Below are 19,594 nucleotides of genomic sequence, written 5' to 3'. Positions count from 1 at the left end.
CAGCACTCTGTTGTTAAAGCCTTCTTGGGGCTGAGCCCTTGATCAGTGCAGCTGTCCAGGCACTGGTACGGGAGGCCCGTCATGCTCTGGGATTTGCTGATCCACAGCACTGGCTTTGCAGTCTGCAAGTCTGGCCCAGAGCTGAGACCCAGGCCCTGACAGTAGAGAGATCTATGGTTTCCCTGTTACATCCATCAGCAAAAAGTGTTCTGTAGGGCAGATACCTGGCTGTGTCCCTTGTGAGAAAGGAACCCTGCGTGCCTGCTTTAGCCTAAAGCCACACACCCTGCTCTGGCAGTGCCTGCCAGCCCCACACTGTGTGCACCCCAACCTTTGGTATCATCCCTGATGTGCGAGACAGGGCCATGCTCTTCCCAAGATGCGTTTTGAAGAAACACCACAAACTTGACAAAAAGCTCAGAAAGAAGTATGACTTTAACGAATAATAGAGTTTCTAACTAGAACTGCTGGCAAAGTCTTCCCCTACTATTCACTTTAAAAACCCTACAGTTATTAGACACATATCAGGGTGGAAACAAAAACCACTGGAAAATGTGACGCCTAACTCCTGACAAGACAGCTTTGAAGAGGATGAGTAGATTCAGGGAGCAGGCATTTGTGCAGCCTGTCTGATCTTCTAGAGCACTGCTCCGGTTTGCTGAGAGTGTTTTTCTCCTATTTAAATGGTGGTAGATGTGTGTGAATAGTAAATGGTATTTTTATGATGAGACAGGAAAGCAAGAACGTGTCTATGGCAATATAGGAAATCAGTATGAAGATGACTGGTGACAGGGCTACAAAACATAGGGGAGGAATACTGGGAGGAAAGGAGAACTCCAAGGACACAAAACTTATGAATAATCTTCATTAACAGCACTTCAGTTTACGCTAGACGTTAGCCTGACACAAAACTCCTCCGCATCTATGGTGAATGGATGGTTATTAGTGTCCTTATAATGTAGAGGGTTTCTTTAGTTCACTAACAACAGAAACACTGAGACTCCAAGCAATATAGAAATCCAAAAAATAATCTTTTTCAAAGGAGGTTTGTATCTGGCAACAGAAGGAGTACTGCCCAACACTGGCAGTGCCAGGCAGATCAGGACACCCAGCTGCTCTTCAGAAAACACTGACAGAAGCGTGTCCTGTGTTGTTGTGGACAGCTGTTACCAGCAACACCAGAGGGTTTCCTTGGTTTTTGCTCAGTGCCTTATTGTAGAGGTCTGTAACAGAAATACTAAGATTTGTAGAAAGGCTTACAAATGGAAACAGAGGCGTGCGAATGCATCTGGAGAAACAACGGGAAATGGTAAAAGAAAGACCCTGTGTTAATGGATGGCAAATGCAGTCAGTCAAGTGACAAGATAACTGGACAGAACAAATAGAAGCCCCAAAGATAAGGTGGCAGAGAAGACAAGGAACAGAACTCAAGCCACAAAATATCCAGACAAGGAAAACAACTTTGCTTAAGACAAAGCAAGACTAGACACTGAGGCAAACAATCTCTCCATTACTAAAGGGTCACTGGAAGTCAGAGCCTGTAAGAAACCACTTTGTCATCATCATTTAAGGAAAACCCAAGAGATGTGATAAGGACTCAACAGCCAGCATCCTTTGTCACCTGTATAACCACAAGAAATCCTCTCCTGACCACACAGATACAAATGTCTTGGTGCTTAGTATGAGAGAATGAGTGAAATGAGTTTTGTGTAAAATTAGAATCACCTTTTCTTTCTATACAGTCTTGCACTGAGTTTTATTATATTCATTTGTTACACTCTCAAGTGAACTGCCTGAGACTGAAAAAAACCCCTCTTACATGAATATGTTCAAATCTCATCACAATTTTTCTGTTGAAGCCCTGTCTATTAAGAAGTAATTCTGATCGAAGAGTTGAAGCCACAATAATGTTTCAATATAAATCTCAGAGACCATACTTTTTGATACCAAAGCTGAACAATTCCTAAACAGCAAATAAAATACACAAAGAGGCAGTTTCGCATTACAGAATCATATTAATGCAGAAACAGTTTGTCCTCTATGTAAAAGGGCAATAGATAGGTCTGTGTGTAATTAAGATAATGATTTCTTGGCTTCAGAAACACTATTAACTAAGCCATTTTTAAAAATTCACTGTAATTGTTCTGCAGCTAAAGAATGAACATATTATCATGCTATTTGTGGGCATGCCTGGTCTCTGAAAAAAATGCCTCTATGAAATTCACTTTTTAATTTATTTAATAAATAATCTAAAATTCGGCCCATGTGGAGAGTAGCCCATGTTTGATCCCTGACTCCTATAGCATGTAAGGAGTCTGCTGCTCTCACTCAGTGTGCAGAGGCAAGGGTAAGTGCAGCACAGAGACCCGAGCAGCTCACCCCGGCTCAGTGCAGCCGCAGGACCCGAGAGCTGCTCGAACGGCTGCAGGACTGTCACTGTCCTCAGCATCTGAGTGGAGCAAGTCTCTGGGAGGTGGTCCACAGGTGGCTCCAGTAATGGGCTCAAACGTGCAGTGTTTCAATAAAGGGTGTGATGGAGGTGCGTGGTAGTCCTTGAGAAACGTCTGGAGCAGCAGTTGATCCCAAAACGTTTGAAACTGCTTGTAGCAAACTCTTGGGGGATGCTAAGGGTGCAAACACTCTTCCCGCTGTTTTTGTGGCTACTATGGATCCTTGCTTGTGCTAGACACAAGATTTCTCTTCCCTGTGTTAGCCCATACAATTTGATAGACGATTGTCTCTTCCCGCCCATGGGAACACCTGAGTTGTATAGGGCAGTGTTGCACAATGTGCGAGTGGTCCCACTTTTCACTAAGGCTCACCGATGCAGGAATGTTTTGTTGCTTACCAGTAACCCTGAAATCAGCCTTAGCACCAATAAAAGAGAAGATCCTGTATAACAGTATCTCTCGGCATTTGTCCACCCAAGAAGTGGTTCAAGTATCTGCATGGCTTCATGGCTGGGATCACTCCTTATGTTAAAACCCCATCCTAGTTCTAGTTTCACTTAAGATCATCCAAGGCAGGAACACCTACAGCTTTGTCAGTGCAAATGCTCCCAAATTCTGTTCCTGTTCAGTCCTCCTCCACGAAGGATTTCCTTTGCTGTGTAACTCAACCAGGACGCCAGCCTGAAAATTTCTCCTGAAGGGTAACTTAACTGATGGCCTCCACCTAACACTGACATCCACTCTCACACTCACTGACATCCATCACTCACCTAAGCATAGAGGAGGCTAAACCACGTGGTTCCTTACTGTCTTTTGATCAGGACTAGACACAACAGTACCCAAACAATTTGGAGTACAATACCCAGGCTACCAGCTCCCATGGGCAACCAGCCAACTCAGAACATCTGCCCATGACTGAATAGATGCTTTGTATCCTGAAAGCATAAACAAAAAGCCATTGCACCTACCTCACTGCCCATCGCCCAGCAGTCCAGCCCCCCTACTTCCCCTGCCTCCCTTCTGCACCTGTCTTGTCCAACACAAGTGAGCATTATTCAGAAATCCTCCCTAGATACTGCCTTGGCAGAGGGAGAGATTTCAATCAGCATCATCTCTCTGGAAAGGATACATATCTGTTAAGTCTGTCTTGCCTAAATGATTGATATTGATTTCAGAATACGATTTCCTTTGGGTTCTTTCTCTCTGTTTCATTTCCCTTTTGCAGGCAGGACATGGGGAAGGAGCTTACAGCATCCTCTAGGGATGGCTGGATAGATCTGCTCTGCACGTCAGCCTCCTGCTGATGATCCACCCCACACACTGAAGGGCTGTGGCTACAATATTAACAAAGCCCCAAAGCCAGCTCAGAGGAATGCTGTACAAACAAAAGTTATATGAGTAAGCAGCTACTGGCTTTATTTTCAAGGCTAAATACAGCAGAGCTCAAAACTTCCTATTTTAGCTTGATTCCTTAAGAAAACACAGCGTCTGTGTCCTGCTGTCTGCTTGTCTCTCCTCCCAGACAACTTTTCACCTCACTGGCAATTTCAGCCAAAGCTGGCTGCACACGGGACTTGGCAATATTAAGGTCTTACACATTCCATAAGAAGGGATACCCATAGAATGCAAACATCTGAGCAGTGCCCCCACCCTGGAAGGGCAAGCAGAGCTTGGCTGCTGCCCTCACCACATGGCTGGAGCTGGCTGGACGACAGCTCCCAGCTGGTGCTGGGCACCAAGACGTCAGGCTGCAGCAGGGCACTGGAGGGGACGGAGCCAGCACTGTCTGCAGGAATCAAGGGTTATAGGATGGAGGTGGGATCACAATGCTGGGGGAGAGCATGGAGGTGATCAGAGGGAGGAAGGATTACAGTAGATAGTGAGAAACTGGAGATAGGAGGGCAAGGAGAAAGTGAGACTGGGGAAAGGGGTGTAATTGTGGAAGGGAAGGGCTGTGGGACACCAATCCATAGGAAACAAGGCTTCATTAGCCTCACTGCTTATGGGATAACAGATCTACAAAGGAAAAGAGATGAGATTTTTCCTGCCATTTCCCCATAACCATGAGGACAGAGGATCAATGCCTTTTAACTTCTGCTCTGATCATAGTTAGCGCCTCACTTGCACAGCTGCAATCTGCAAAGCATTCTGGGATGCAGTTTGCATGAAAAACGTTTCTGCAAAATAAGGTCTTAATTGGGTCTGTGCAGAGAGCTCCCTGCGACCCTCTGTGGCTCTGCGCTGGTCTCAGGCTCACCACAGGGATCCGAGGGCAGGACCAGGCTCTGAAGTTGTACTTTGTTACTGCCTGAGCAAACAGTTAACATGATGAACCTGAAAGACAAGCATGGGTCAGGGGATGTAAAACAAGGGACAAAGAAACCATTCTTACCTTATAGATCTTTCCCTCTTCAGTACCAACGAGAAACAAATAGTCTATCTTTTTGTGAAAATCAAACGATGTCCCGCAGCCTGTTAACAGAAGAAAGGTCTGTCAGACACGGAATTGGTTCATCTGGCCAGCACACGCTCCCTGCCTATGGTACACACACACTGCCAGCGTTTTCAGAAGAGATTTGTTAGCCATAAGCTCCCAAAAGAAATTAGAGCCACCCCTTCTGCAAACACTTTCCTAGCTGTGTCTGTTCCCAAAACCTGGAATTTGAAAAGCCAACACAGAGAAAGGGAAAGGGAACTGGAAGGACTGGAAGGGAACTGGAAGAACAGATTGGCCCAGGATTCACTTTGGTAAAAATTTAAAATGCCTGGTGCAACTGCAAGAATCATGAGGACGAGGCCTGCCTCCTATTGGGGAAGAACAGACCTTTTCTGTTTGTTTAGTATTCACAAAAATATACATGGTTTCCCATGCACAAAAGAGCCCAAAGAGGAAACACTACATCGTACCTCCTATGTCTTTTTCATCCTTAGCTCAGAAGCCATTTAGCAGGCTTGCTTCAGTAAAGCCAACAGCAAAGGATGTGATTTGGGAAGAAATCTTCTGCCAGGCACAGAGGGATCCCCTTAACTTCAAAAGCCCTGAATCGAGCAACATTGTGAACTGTGCTTAAAACAGGTGTCAACCACAACAGGATGTGAATCCTTGAAATTTTCTGGCTTCTGCTCCTGAGGCAGATGCAGCAGCATCCAAGAAAGCCAATTCACATGGTGGTGAAAGAAAATTTCAGCTGGTCCTTCAGATGGGATGTCTGCTGAGTGCCAGAGCAACTTGGGGCTGTTGACCAGCAGGGACACCCACAGCAATCATCAGACGAGAAACAGGAACAAGCAGACAAGGCTCAGAAGCACATAGTTACAGAGAACTTTCTGCAAAGGCAGCTGTCTTAAACATTATGTCTTAAACGTTATCAAAATGTAGTCCTCAAAGGAATTGTTAAGGTCGTTTCAACCCTGTAATACTGTCTGCATTTTTAACATTTAAATAGATTGTTAAATATTCAAGACAAGTCTTTGAAAATCCATTTCCCAGTAACACTAACAAATAATCCCAAAGCCCCTGGGACTTCTGCAGTGTACTGCTTTAGCTGGTCTCTTGCAACCTATGTAGCAATGCAAACCTTCTCACAAATTGTTCAGCAGTTACTAGCCTAGAAACACAGCAATACTTAAATGCAGAGCAAGTGCCTTCTCCAAACCCATGCCACAGCTTCACAGCCAAAAGCAGGTGCAGTAGGACGATTAGGGAATTTGTCAAGGCTCCCTGTGTAGTCCAGGACCTCCAGAGCCAACTCATCCCATCCTATCTCAAACACAGGATGGTCAGGATGAGGGGATTTAGCCTAGAGGGACTGCACTGTCTCCACCTTGTATGGAGGGAGCCTAACACAGCAGCTCAGAATAGATGTTGTGCTTTTTAGAGAGCCAAAACCCGATGAGGCACATCCCACCACTGGCTGGATGAGCTGTGCACAAAGGAAAGGGCAAAGGTTGCTCTTCATCTTGATTTGGCCAGTCCAGATCAATGTCTGGTAGGAATAACAAAACTGACTTAGTTTTGACAAATACAGGTAATGCCTGTGCCTTATTCTCATTGGGATATCCCAGTAAAATGGACATTCCTTGAATTAATGTTCGTCTTTTTCTGCAAGTAAAGGCAAGATGTAAGCAGCAAAACTTGACTCAATTAGTGGCCATTGCTCCAGACAGACTTTGCCCTACTACATGATGAAAGCAAGGAGGTGTAACCCTTCTTTAGCTCCTTTCCATCTCAACACCCCACTCCCAATTTAATCCCCCAGAATGACTGATTAGAGGCTTTGTGTCAGTAATTAGTCAGCATGGCAAGGACTTGGGCTCCTACCAAGTGTTTGCAGCTGCAGCCCCTGTGGCCCCTGCATCGTTGTTCCCTCTACTGACAGCTTGATGACATCTGTATGAACCAGCTCATTCTGCAGGCAGAGGAGATTCCACATGAATAACAGGCTTTACAGCAACAATACAGAGACATTCAGTACTTTGAAATGGCAATTTTTATGGATGAATTTTAAAAAGCTGTCCAAAAGTTGCTTAATGTTTCATGCTCGCAGTTGGCAAATGGCTCACATGATGTTCTACATAAAACCTCCAGAAAACTGATGCTTTGGTGCACTGGAACTGAGAGCCACTGGTACACCACCCAGACACATCCAGCCGACTGGGAAAGCTTTGGGGTTTGGGGTCAACATTTTTGAGTGGAGGTTGACCGTGTCAGCTTAAATCATTGTGTTAAGTGAAATCACGCTGCATGGTTTAAGATGGGTATTGCATATTATCATGAAGCTAACTAAAACCCACACTAATGGATAGTAACTCACCACCTTGCCAGTCTTTGCATCTTACCGTCTTCGTGTTATCCCCAGAGCAGCCTCGGTTCCCAATACTCAAAACCTCACGGGCTCTGAGATTCAAATAACAACAACTAGCAAGCAGCTCCCCCAAGGGAAAAGTGCCCAATGTTGCTGTTATCAGCAGAGCTCTAAAGAGCTCTCATTGCAGGCCACAACACTGCTGTGCTAGGTGCCGTATGAATACAGGGCAAAAGGCTGTGTCCCAAAGAGTTTACAGTCAAGGTGGGAGATAGAAGACAGTGAAAATAGGCACAATGTGGGTGAGTATGAGGAAACAACGAGAGGGCAAATATCCATTCTTAGACTAGATTTGGGAATAAAAATACCACTGTGGAATGGAGTTGGTTGTGAATATAAGAATACCCTGGGGCTCATAAAAAGAACAAAGAACTAAAGATTAAATCAGTGAGCAGTGTGGGCTGAGGACTGGATGTTTTCATGAATCTGCAGATTTCCCACTGGAGCACTGTGAGAACAAAACATAACTTCTTAGCTCACTGAATCAAGCTTCAGCTGGAACTTCTCTAAGCCCAGAGCAGGACTCAGGTGGAAAAAGATTTTGCCTGGCAAAGTCAATCCCAGGGATCTGCATGCTAGGGAAGGTGGGAGAACACCTTGTGAGCATCTGGTCAGTACTGCAGTTCAGGGCGGACAGTGTTCTGTAAGACATTTTTATCATATTTTGGGGGTACAATTTTACAGAAGGATTAAGAAAGGTCAAAACCCATAAAATAATGTACTTCCTTCTCACTAATTTGCACTGCCACACACCCACATGCTCTGGCCTATTGATAGCAGTAACTGTTCTCTGAGAGAGCAAGCAAGAAGCAGGACAAGACTCCTGCAGCCTGCAGAGTCCTGCCTTCTGTTAGCGACTCTTTTTGCAGCACGGGGGTTACATCAAGTCAGATTCAGTGGGTAAAGGCAGGAGTGATGCTAAGAAAGAGGCCATACATGCTGGTGTACATGTGCAAGAATTGGAAAGTGTAGTGCCCAGAGTATCCAGGAACAGAGCATATTCCACGTGCCGCTCACTGCCCGTCCAAACAGGAGTGCTGATGAGCTACTGGGAGTGTAGTCAGGACACACTGAGCAGGCGCTTGCCTCTGCTCAGGCTCCAAGGTCTGCCTGCTCTCCAGAGAGTGTCTACCATGTCCAAGCCATGGCTGCTGGCCACATGAGTCTGGTCTGAAGAGCAGCTTTGGAGCTGCCTGCAGCTGATCATGTTAATATGCCCAGTGTGTCTAACAGAGGTCAGACGTGTACTCTAGGCAGGCCCAGAGATGTGCTAGCACACTTACTCTCTGTTCTAGTAAAAAGGCAAACCACATGAGACCTTTTCTCTAAACACACACCTTTCTGCAGCTTTCTCTGAAGATGCCTCCCAGCACCTCCACCTGGCCGAGGCCTCTGTGGATGGCTTCTGTAGCCTCTCGCCTTCACAAAAGATCTTACTTGTGCAGACTTCCCTGTTGCGCTGCTTTTATTTTGTACCCAGCTTTGCAGTCTGGAAAATGCATCTGTTCCTGGAGCTGTTTGTCGCCAGAGCCATTCACATATTCCTCTGGGTAAACAGACTGTTGACAGTTTGTCCTTCCAGGAACACCGAACAATAATATGTTGCTTCTGCCTAACAACTGTAAAGCACGTTGTAAGCATTAGTGAATTAGGCCTTGCAGCTGCCTGTTTCCCTTTACTTGTTATTAGCCTCAAGTGATGAAGGAGACCCAGAGCTGTTCAGTAATTTAGCTCTAGGTCATGTTGGAAGGGTGAACTATTGCTACTAATCAAACCTGGGGTTGCTGAGGATCAGCCTGAGAAGCAGTGCCAGGCTGCATCCCAAATGATGCCTTGACGTAGCCCTGACAGCTCTCCTTTTTGATAGGCAACGTGTGCACGCAAGGTGGGAGAGTAGAGTCATCCAGCTGCAGAAGTCCTGCATCCTTCCTTGCCGTTTTACACCTTCGTGATGACCCAAAACCGAGCCAAGATGATAGCCTAAGCATGTGCCGTCTCGTGAAGTCTGTCCAAAGTGACAGTGCCCATTTCTAACAGAGACAACTGCTATGGTCAAGGCAGACCAGCTGTCCTTAGCTAACATTTGACAACTCTTCTATCCAAATTTTGAGTGTGGCTTGCCAAATATCCAGCTGGAAGTAAGAATGAATTTATTCACTTTCTGCTCTTAGCTTTGGAAGTGTCAAACAGCTATCAGTGTTTGAAGAAGCTTTACTTCTGGATAGTCCTGTCAAAAAGATTAACAAAGCTCTCTTTCATTTATTCCCTATTTGCACTATGGATTTGCAGAATAGAAGACCTCTGGAGTCCCTTCAATTTTATTCTAAATAAAACCCAGAGATAGCTCTTCTGTAAAACTGGAATTCAAGCAGATTGCCCATTTCTCCTTGCTGGGTACAAAACCACAGATTGTAACAAAATGCCCTTTTCATTCTGTTTCTTGCTTTCCCTGTTGAATCTCCATCCAAAAAAAGAAACCAGACAGCACCTAAAACTTTGCTGTTTTCCACCGCTGCCTGCTAAGTACTTACCAGCACTGGCAATTTCAGAGGTAACTTCACCTCAAAAAATCTTAAAACAGTGCTTTTCACATGGGTGTGGCCAAGTTTATTACAGAAGTGCAAGGAATAAGTAGAAATGACTTTGTGCTAAGCGAATGCAGGTCTTTTAGAAATGACACCAAGGACGCTTAAGCAGGTATATCTACACGCTCAAGGGACAGAAAAAAAACAGTGTATGATGTGGGAGCACAGTTAAGTACAGGTGAATCACAGAAATGTTGCAAAAGACCCTCTACCAGGGGATTTCCCATCAGAGTTCATCTGTGGACTTTTAGGTTGTCCAAATTGTGGCATTTCTCTGAAGTAAGAGGCTTAACCCAGTGTTTCTTGCCTCCTAAGTGAGGCAGGCCGAGCACACTCAGTTACTGGGGCTCAGCTGATAGGTTTCACCTGCCAAGTCACCTCAATTGGATGTGTTTAGCTGGGGGCGTGTATTACCCACTTCAACGTAAACCTTTTGGGCATTTCTATACAGGGGATAAAACAGGAGCTGAGGGATGGGATATTAGCCTGTCCCTGTCTAGGGAGCTCTGAGAACTCTTTTGGGAGAGGGACTTCGGACATACTTGCAGGAGGGATTTTTGTATCTAAAGCTGCATGTGTGAACCTGGACGATTTTATAAAAAAGAGCTTAATAATCAATACCATCTGCATGAGCCTACCATGTTCATTAGAAGAGGCTCCCACTCCTGAAGTGAACATGAGACTAAGATTTACATATAATGTTAGACATGAATCCCTGCCCATGGCAGCAAGGTCTAAAATTTTCAGAACAGACAAGCCATGAGTAACTTGGTATAACAGGTTGAAAAAATAAGCATCCAAGGATGTAAAGAAATTTCTTTGCTTGCTGGGGAATAATGCACAGCTGCTTCAAACTCATATCTAGGGCTATTAAATTATTTTTAAAGTAAAAGATTTTGAAATCTTCAAAATGTAAAATCAAATAGCCAATAGAAAAAACATATGTTGAGATTCAGAGACATATATCTAAGGGTCATTTAGGGACATTAATGCTAAGTTTCTATCAGCGCATGTACTCCAAAAGAAAAAGTGATCAAAGGCAGGGCATGCAAACGAGTTAACAGAGGTTGTCTTGGGTGTGAGCTGGCAATGTCATGGCACAGGGAAACCCTCTGCCTGTCTGATTGCATGTTGCCATCCCATTGCAAATGCGAGATTACTCTGTGCTACTTTGGCCACAAGGGGAGAAATTTGCACCTTCCCTCTCCCATTCTGAATTGCAATTTGTAGGGGACCATTTTGGAGGTGAGAGTCTTGAAGTTGAGGAAGAAAGCAGATTATTCTGCTCTGTCTCTGGGTGACCCTCCTGGGACAAGGAAAGTTTCAGAGCAAGGACCAGTCTTGAATTCCAGCAGCTGCCAAGCAGGAAAATGATCTCTCGTACTCGGGCCCGTGGAGTGCTACAGGTGCAGGCAGGATGGTTAGGTGCCGAGCAAGGACTAGGCTGGTTCTGCTCATTTCAGAGTTTAACATGGAGCCCCAGACCCAGCTGTGACTGCCCCTGCAATCTTTTGCTGCCATTTCTTTTCAAACCTGGATCATTATAAATAAAAATAAAACTAAGGCATCATTGAACTTTGGAGGCAATTGGTTATAATTTGGCTGGGAAAAGAAGTTGACACCTACTGTTTACCTTAACTAAAGTCCATGAAACAATCCGCCCATCTGAGGAGACGGAGAAGAAGTTCAAATTGTTGTCCATGTCATCCTTCTGCCACTTGACCTTAAAACAAGAAGACAGTCCCAGTCAGCACAGGGCACTCAGCGTTAGCAGGACAGAGTCCCGTGCCCTCAGCAGGATCTTCTGAAATCCTTCCTAAAGAGCAGCTGGTTTCCACCCCAGAGGCCTGCTGGTGCATAGCATGTGTGAACACCCTTACCTCCACTGGCAGTTTCAGAAGTGCCCTCAGCACTCCCATCACTCACTTTCCTGCAGGGATGCTCCAGAGAGGGGGTAAAGCAAATAGGGACTCTGCACCTACCCACAGCCATCCCCCCCAGCACGACAGGAGCATTGCCATCAAAGATGGGCCTTGTCTGAGCTATGCAGCGCTCTGCACTACGGCATAACACCACCCCAGAGATCCCTAAGACATCTCCAAACGACACCCGTGGTGCCACAGAAAGGTCCCCAAGAGACCTGAGTACATCACTGACCCTGCAGAAACTAACCCCTTCCCATTTGGCTAATTACTTCAAGTGCAGTGCCATATGGCTACTCCTCAGCCAGACAATCTCAAATTAGCTTTCTGTCCCTATGTGGGGTGCAGGTGAGCCCTTGCAGGCAACGTGTGACATGGGTCCTTGGGGCACTTGTGTTTCAGGGAGATGAAAACATCTCCATTAAAATTGAAATCCTCCCTACACCTTCAGAGCATCTGTCTGCCTGGTAAGGAGATTTGCCTTTTGACTGTGACAGCTCAGCAGGAGAGATTGGAACTCAGATAAATGGCTTACAGTTTAGAAGAGACATTTCAGTTAGACCAAAAGCATTTAGAACGCTCGATTTTCAGATCTGGGAATTCAATCAGACTGAAGGGAAAAGGATGACTTGTCACTGGGCCTGTCAGCACACACTCCTGTGGGCATCTGTCAGTTCAGGATGGGGACAAGCACTTCGGTAGGTTCTGCTGAGGTTTTCAAAGGTATATCTGTTCCTGTCCAAGCAGTGCAGCATTTCCCTAAACGTCATCCCATAAATGTGATAAATGTGCATGATTATCTGACAGCTTACCAAATGCTCTATCTATGACCAGCTATTTATCTGGTACCTATTCCAGAAAACAAGGAGCATTCTCAATACTTTAATTACACAGATTGGGTATTCTGATGATACTTCCTTGGGAAAAACAGTGTTAATTCTGTTTTGTAAAATTGTTTATACTGTGAAGTTCTGTGGAGCATGAAAATTCAGCAAGAGACTCAGCAAAAAGTAACTAATCCTCTAGCGAACAGGTTTCCTACCTAGAACACACTATTCTGAGGAAGGAAAAATAAAACATAAAAGGAATCCATCCAAAAATACATCAAAATGCCACTTTAATGTCCGTAAGGTGCAACTGAAGAGCCTCGAGTGGCATATCCCTTTGAACATCCTCACACAGGAGAAATCATAAGTCTCCAAGTGGAACCACTTCTTCTATCTGGCATTAAAATAATAGTGTAATTCCGTATGGTCCAGAATAAAATGGCTAACGATAAAAAGGTAGGTTCAACGGCACATATGGAGAACAGCGATTTCCAAGGCTGGCCATCGTGCACAAAATGTGCTGGGTATACCTCTTCCAGGAACACCTCCCTGGGATCATGAGCTACCACTGACAATGCTGGCCACCAGCAGCTGCTTCAGATGAGGGGGTTGGTGTAGTGAGAAGTTTTAATTCCAAGTGAAAAACGCAGAGTTCAGGGCCACTGCTTACAAACACATGCCCAGCATGTCTCATACGGGGCACACATAAAGGGTCATGTTTCAAATCAGAGCTTTTTAAAATGTCACTCTAAAATTGTCTGACAATAAGATGGTTTTTTTTGTATGTCCAACACAGCTCTCCTCTAACTCATGTTCTTCCTCATCTGTCTACTTTCCCAAATATTTGGAAAAAGCAGTCACACTTCCCAGCCTGCCTCTAAGGCAAACTGACCTCGCCTGACGTACGAGAAGCTATTTCTCAAGACTGTATCTCCTATGAAAACACAGTGCAAAGGTTTTGCTATTTAAACCAGGGAGCAGTTAGCACAAGTGGCTCAGATATCCTCTACTGGGATAGGACTACACTGCAAGAAAAGGGGCTCTGCAGTATCTGAAACCTGCAGCCTGAACCCAACGATGCCCTGAGCTGCACGTGGAAGAGAAATGCAGGTGACACGTACCTGTGCTGCAGTCAGCGTGGGTCTGAGCTGTCCTGAAGTCTAGAGCTACCACCCAGCTTGCTTACACAATGCACGTGCTAGGATCAGAGCTGGTCCAGACCCTCTCTGAAGGGTGAGTCCCAGCTTGCCCCCATCAGAGTGCACGTGCAGGCGCTCATTAGTGAGCTCTGCTCGAGCTGGGCAGGGGCAGCTGCAGCGGAGCTTGGCTCTTGCCAAGTACAGTGTAGACATTTTGCACCCAAGCTTGAGCCAAGTGACAGCCCATTACACCAGTGGAAAACACATGGATGAAGGCTCAGAGGCTCGAGTCCACCCCGATCACCCTTGTGCAGGCACAACTCCCGAGTCCTCGTGTTAACACAATGAGTTTCAGGAACCTTGTCTGGAGGTGACCGACAATGTAAGTGCTATCATGAGCTCATGGGATTTTTTTCTCAAGCCAATTCCTTTCAGCATTCCCCAAGCGAAGAGCTTTCCCCCAGGGTTTGCCCACTCTGAATACCCTCTCCCTGATGGAGACCTGTTCAAGTTTTCTACTATTGGTACTCAGTTAGGTGTCACAACTACTTCTCTTCATCCGTTACACAGACAGGTGGAGTCATCAGCCCCAAAAAGCAAGTAGGCTGATTTGCTTCGGGTACTCTTGCTCCTACGTTCAAAGCAGTCAACAGTACCTGAGTTAGGTACATATTGTAGACAGCTTGAACACAGTCCCTCAAGGGCATCAGGATCTGCCCTCAGATGACTGTCAGCAGTTCTCAGTGACGTTAGCTTGAATTTCAGAAAACAGAAATTGGCACTTAATACTTTCAATTTTCCTTCAACACCTCTGACACCTTAATAGAGTTTGTGATCTTTTTTCTCCTGATCTCTGAATCCCATAAATGCTTATTAGAGTAATTAGCCTTCATGATACTGCAATCAAATTGGGCACCTGCTCAGAACTGGCCTTTTCTCTGCTCCCAGAGGCCTGTGAACATGGCATAACCTCCTGTCATTAGCAGTATCCATGCTGTGCAGGGTGGGGCATTTGACGAGAGAACCAGGCAATTTTGTGTGGAGCGGCAAGAAGTTAATTCTTTCCTGAAGCATGTGATAATCAACTCAGGATTTTGGGTGTATGAGACAATTTACAGCAAAAGTTCAATTACAACACAGTACGAGTAAAGAACCACATGAGAAAGGGAGGTGTGAGTAAACAGCAGAAAGGAGACAAGTAAACACAGAGCAGCACGTCATTTGCTGTGCCTGATCATGATGGGACCTGTAATAAAATCAAGGATCCGCTGCTATTTTTTCAGTGTGATCTTTAACTTGACTATTTTTGCAGTGCAAAATTACTTGTGAAACTCATAACTGTTAGAAGACCCTACCACTTTTTAATTTCTTAAAGCCTGTTTATTTATAAAGAAGTTGAGGCTATTCAAACCCCTATTTGTTCATAGAAAAATAAAGATTAAAACCTGCATGTTCACTACTATGTACAGCAGGTTAGCAGGGCAATAATCCAGTCATTCTTAGCAAGGGAATACTGTCATCTTTATCTACAGCGGCTGATAATGGCTCCTGTCCAGCAGGAGATTAGACCATTTATCCAATCTGATTTGAAAATTCCCATGTTTCTGATGTCGTTCCTACAAAAGAAATAATGCTTCATCAGTTTTCATGGCATGGAGGCTGTTAGTTGCTCGCACTGACAAATTATAACTGGTCAAAATTATCCCAGCCATGAGGCTGACTTGAGCACCTTGCAGGCAGCCACAGGCAGGATCTGCCTGCCTTTCCTGCAAGGTGACACCTGCTATTGCAAACACAAATCCCTCCGGCTGGCCCTCGGCTTGCCAAAGCTCAACAGTGGGGTGCCACATGCAACATATGCACATCGACAGATGAGCAATTCCTTCCCTTTCTATTAATTATCCTTCAAGGAGCCCTTTGCCAGCACTGGACTACCACAGCCCTGCTGACACCTGCCTTAAGTGAAAGAAGAGCATTTTGGTCATTCAATGCCTAAAAAACTAATAAAGTCTGTCACAGGTAGAGAAAAGGAAAGAGAAAGGCATTATTAAATCCCCAGGTCACCCTTACACAAACTGGCCAAGTAAGATGCTCAGATGACTCCACAAGCAAACAACGCCTTGGGCTGCTGAGGAAAGTCCCTGCTAATATGACCTGGGGACAAATTCCTTCCAGTGCCAACCTGGCAATCAGTACAGTCCTAAGCAAAGGCATCAGTGGTAATGCAGGGTTTGGAGAGACCTGAAAAAGATATCTATTCTGCTCTGAGGCAGGATCAGACACACCCCTACCATTGGTGACAATTCATATAGGCTGTTCTCACAAACCTCCAACAACAGGCACTCAACACCCTCACTGTAGATACGTCAGTGCTTTATTTGCCTTCTACAGGAAATTTCCTTTACAAGTCAAGCCAATTATTCCTTACTGTCTCCCCAGTGGACACAGAGAACAATGGTTTATTCCCCTTTTTATAAGTCTTCAAATGGGCAAGAAAAGGTTGCTGTGTCACTGCTCCTTTCTCTTTTGTCCCAACCCAACAAAACTAATTGCTTCAACTGTTGCTTCCAGGTCCTGCTCTCCAAGCCTTCACCACTCCTGTTCTTCCCCTTCAGCCCTTCTCTGCAGCTGCAGACACATGGTACAGGGCCACCCCTAGGCACTAGTGGACAGGAGTTACAACCTCCTCTATCTTATATCCCTGCTAATAAATCAGAATGACACATGTCTTTGTGCAACTGTATTGCATTGCTGACCATTGGCGGTGATCTGCTGTACTCTCCCCTTCTGGCACCCTGCTGCCTAACCAGTCATCCCCTGTTTCGCATCTGTGCATTTAATTTCCCCTTTCTAAACACAGTATTTGCTCTTGTCTTTATTGGATTTCATCACATTGATTTTGGGCCTTTCTTCCAATTTATCAAGATCATTTTGAACATAATCATGTCCTGCAAAGTGCCTTGTCCTCCCAAGGGGGCTTCCCTATTCTGTAATCGGAGTTGTTAATGAAAGTATCGATCAAAAGAAGATCAGTACTGACAGCTGGAGGGTCTCACTTCAAGCATTTTCAGAGTATGACAGCAAGCTCTGTATAACTGTTCTCTGAGCACACTGCCTGAGCCACCCAAGCAGCCTCTTTATGGTGATTTTACCTAATTCATAGTTCTCTACTTTGGTTATAAGAATGTCACTGTGTGAGCCTGGATCAAAAGCTTTAGTCAAGTCAAGATGGACAGAGATGATAACCTTCACTGCCTCCCCTTTCTTCATGAGGCCCACTTCTCTGAAACAAAAGAAAGAAAAGAAATTATACTGGCTTGACAATTTATTCTGGACAAATCCATCTTGGCTTCTCTGAATCACCTTATTATCTAGACATTTGCAAACGGTTTTGCCATTTGTTCCAGTGTTTTTCCAGTCATTGAAATTGGTCTGGTTGGTCAGTAGTTCCCTGGGTCCAATCCTACCGTTTTCCTCCAGACATTGTTTCACTTCTTCCAGCCCTTTGAGACCTTCCCTCCTTTTCATGGCTATGCTTGTCCTACAGGCCAGAGTGCAGCCTGATGCACTGCTGTGCTATCATCCGCACTTTGCGAGTCCCTGTGGCTGGCTTAGGATGCCACTAGCCTGGGTGAACTGTCCGGACACTGGGCTCTGGTACCCTGTCCATGCCACTGTCCCTCCTGCATGCAAGGACAGTCCCTGTGAGGAAAGCACCTGCAGAAACTTCTTTTGCCAGATCTAACAGCATTACTGAAAGGTGTTTTGGGATTGATGACTTTGTATGTATCACTATTCCAGTCTCTCCACATCACAGGTATGTGAATGTGTGTGAGTCCATAGGCAGCAGCACAGTGATGCTTCCCTTCATCCATGCCCCACAGCACACCCCAACCCTGCCTCTGAGTCAAGGTACTCAGTCAGCTCAGATGCTGTAAATGGGCTTGCACATCAACACCAGCCTCTGCTTAAAATATAGAATGGATGTAGCCCCCAAACTCCCTAAAATGCTTGCTAATGGTCTGAAATTGCTCTGGCTAGTTCTTTAAGTACTCCAGGGTATGTTAAAGCTGATTTTGCTGATGAGCAAGAAGCTGTCTCATCTAAATATTCTTTACCATGCTCTTTCCCTATTCTGACCTGTGCTTTCATTCTCTTGTTACATTAATCATACTAAGCAGCCAGTTTTAGACACTTACAGTAAGATTAAACAATACAGCATCAAATATTTCATCCTTCTTCATACCACTCAGTATTAGCTGAAAGCTTGCTTTAGTAATAAGCCTATATTCTTCATGCCTTTAAGTTCTAATATACTTCCCAGATATTTTCCCCTTCCCTTTTATGATCCAGGATAATCACAGCTCATTTTGCACCTTCACTTTCTCTGTATTAATTTCTTTGTGCTTTTCTATAATACTCAGCTTTAGCCACGTGTCCTTGTTTCTGTGCTTCAAGAGTTTCTTTGTAATTCACTGCCGAGCTCTAGATGCAGCTGTATGGGCCCCTCTCGGAGAGCTTGCCATTCTGCCCAAGCCCAGCAGCTCGGGGAGTTCACCCATCTGGCTCCACAGCTGAACAGAGCCACAGGATCTTGCAGGAGCCCAGCTGTGCATCACGGGAGCAGAGGTGCTTCCCAGCCCCCCTGGGTTCTCCCAGCCACCCTGTTTTCCCCATACCCTGGGCACACAGGCCTAAGTAGGGAGATTTGGACACTTCTCCTTACTTACACTGGCTGAAGACTTTTACTCAAGGCTTCCCACTGGCAAATATCTGCTCCTTGAGGAAGCATGCAAACACAGCGAGGCAATGAGCCCTCAGCTTGCTCTAGCTGCGCCTGCCCTGGCAGCAAAGCACAGACACAAATCCACTGTCCAAACCACATTTCCCCAACGTCTTTATGCACAAGCCTGGGCCAAAGCAAAGTGCCAGTAAAGCTCTGGGGCTCTCTCAAAGTAGAAGAGCCGAACATGTGCTGTGATTTAGCAAGGGCACAAGCTCTCATGGATGCAGTTTGGCTGCATCCATCACACAATGGCCCCGGTCACCAGCTGACAGATGAACAACGTGTGGATGCTTGCAGGAGCAGACAGACCAAACTCCAACCAGGAGTACCCATCCAAACCTGGACGTGTTAGTCCAACAGTGGGCACCTTTGGTCTGTGTAGAGGATACTTTCTCCATTTTGCTGCTATCCTGTTTTTCAGTCTGCCTCAGCATCATGCTGAGTGCTCATGCTGAAGTGCTGATCTGTGATAAATTTCTCCATAGGTCACATCTTCTGGAGCCAGGCTGATCTCTCCTGTGCTCTGGAGTAAATATTCTCCTCGACTCCCCTACAGCAGTCTCCGATTTGAGCTAAGAAGCAGTTCTCATTTCTTCCCTCTGTCACCTCCAAATGCGTTTCTTGTTGGTTCCTGCCAGCGACTCTCAGCAGAATGGCATCCGGAAACATCAAGTCATTACCAGCAGAGAAGAAATCTTTCACATTCTCCTCCTGTCAATGACAAATTGCCAGTTTTTTGTTTATTCCCCTCCCTGTGTCACTTGCCTCTGCTGTTTACCCAAGGGATCCGCTGTGGTGAAAGTCTCCTAAGACAGTTGGCTGATCCTGAGTCCGTTGACTTTCTGTTTTGCTGGAGCAAATAGTTTGTCCCTCCTTGCTGCTGAAACATAGTGCTTCTACAACAAAGTCCTCAAATGCCCTCCATCAAGCACATCATTGCCAGCTATTCTTCATTTGCTGCTTATCACGCACCCCAGCCTGGCACCATAAGTGAGCCTTGCCACCTCCCTGAGGATCCTC

General features: G+C 45.5%; 1 protein-coding gene across 1 annotated transcript in view; it reads right to left on the bottom strand.

Moving 5' to 3' along the window:
* DNAI1 (dynein axonemal intermediate chain 1) overlaps positions 1–19,594 on the bottom strand; it is a gene marked incomplete at both ends in the record, with an annotated part of 149,341 nt that overhangs the window by 47,075 nt on the left and 82,672 nt on the right. Inside the window, 3 exons of the mRNA XM_082335571.1 lie at positions 4,843–4,922; positions 6,772–6,859; positions 11,534–11,623. Coding sequence (XP_082191697.1) covers positions 4,843–4,922; positions 6,772–6,859; positions 11,534–11,623 — 258 coding nt within the window. The remainder of the gene's footprint in view (positions 1–4,842; positions 4,923–6,771; positions 6,860–11,533; positions 11,624–19,594) is intronic.

The sequence above is a fragment of the Platalea leucorodia genome (assembly GCF_965183815.1).
Source record: "Platalea leucorodia genome assembly, chromosome: Z".
NCBI lineage: Eukaryota > Metazoa > Chordata > Aves > Pelecaniformes > Threskiornithidae > Platalea > Platalea leucorodia.
Note: the sequence above shows the minus strand (reverse complement) of the source record. Positions and strands in the feature narration are given on the sequence as shown.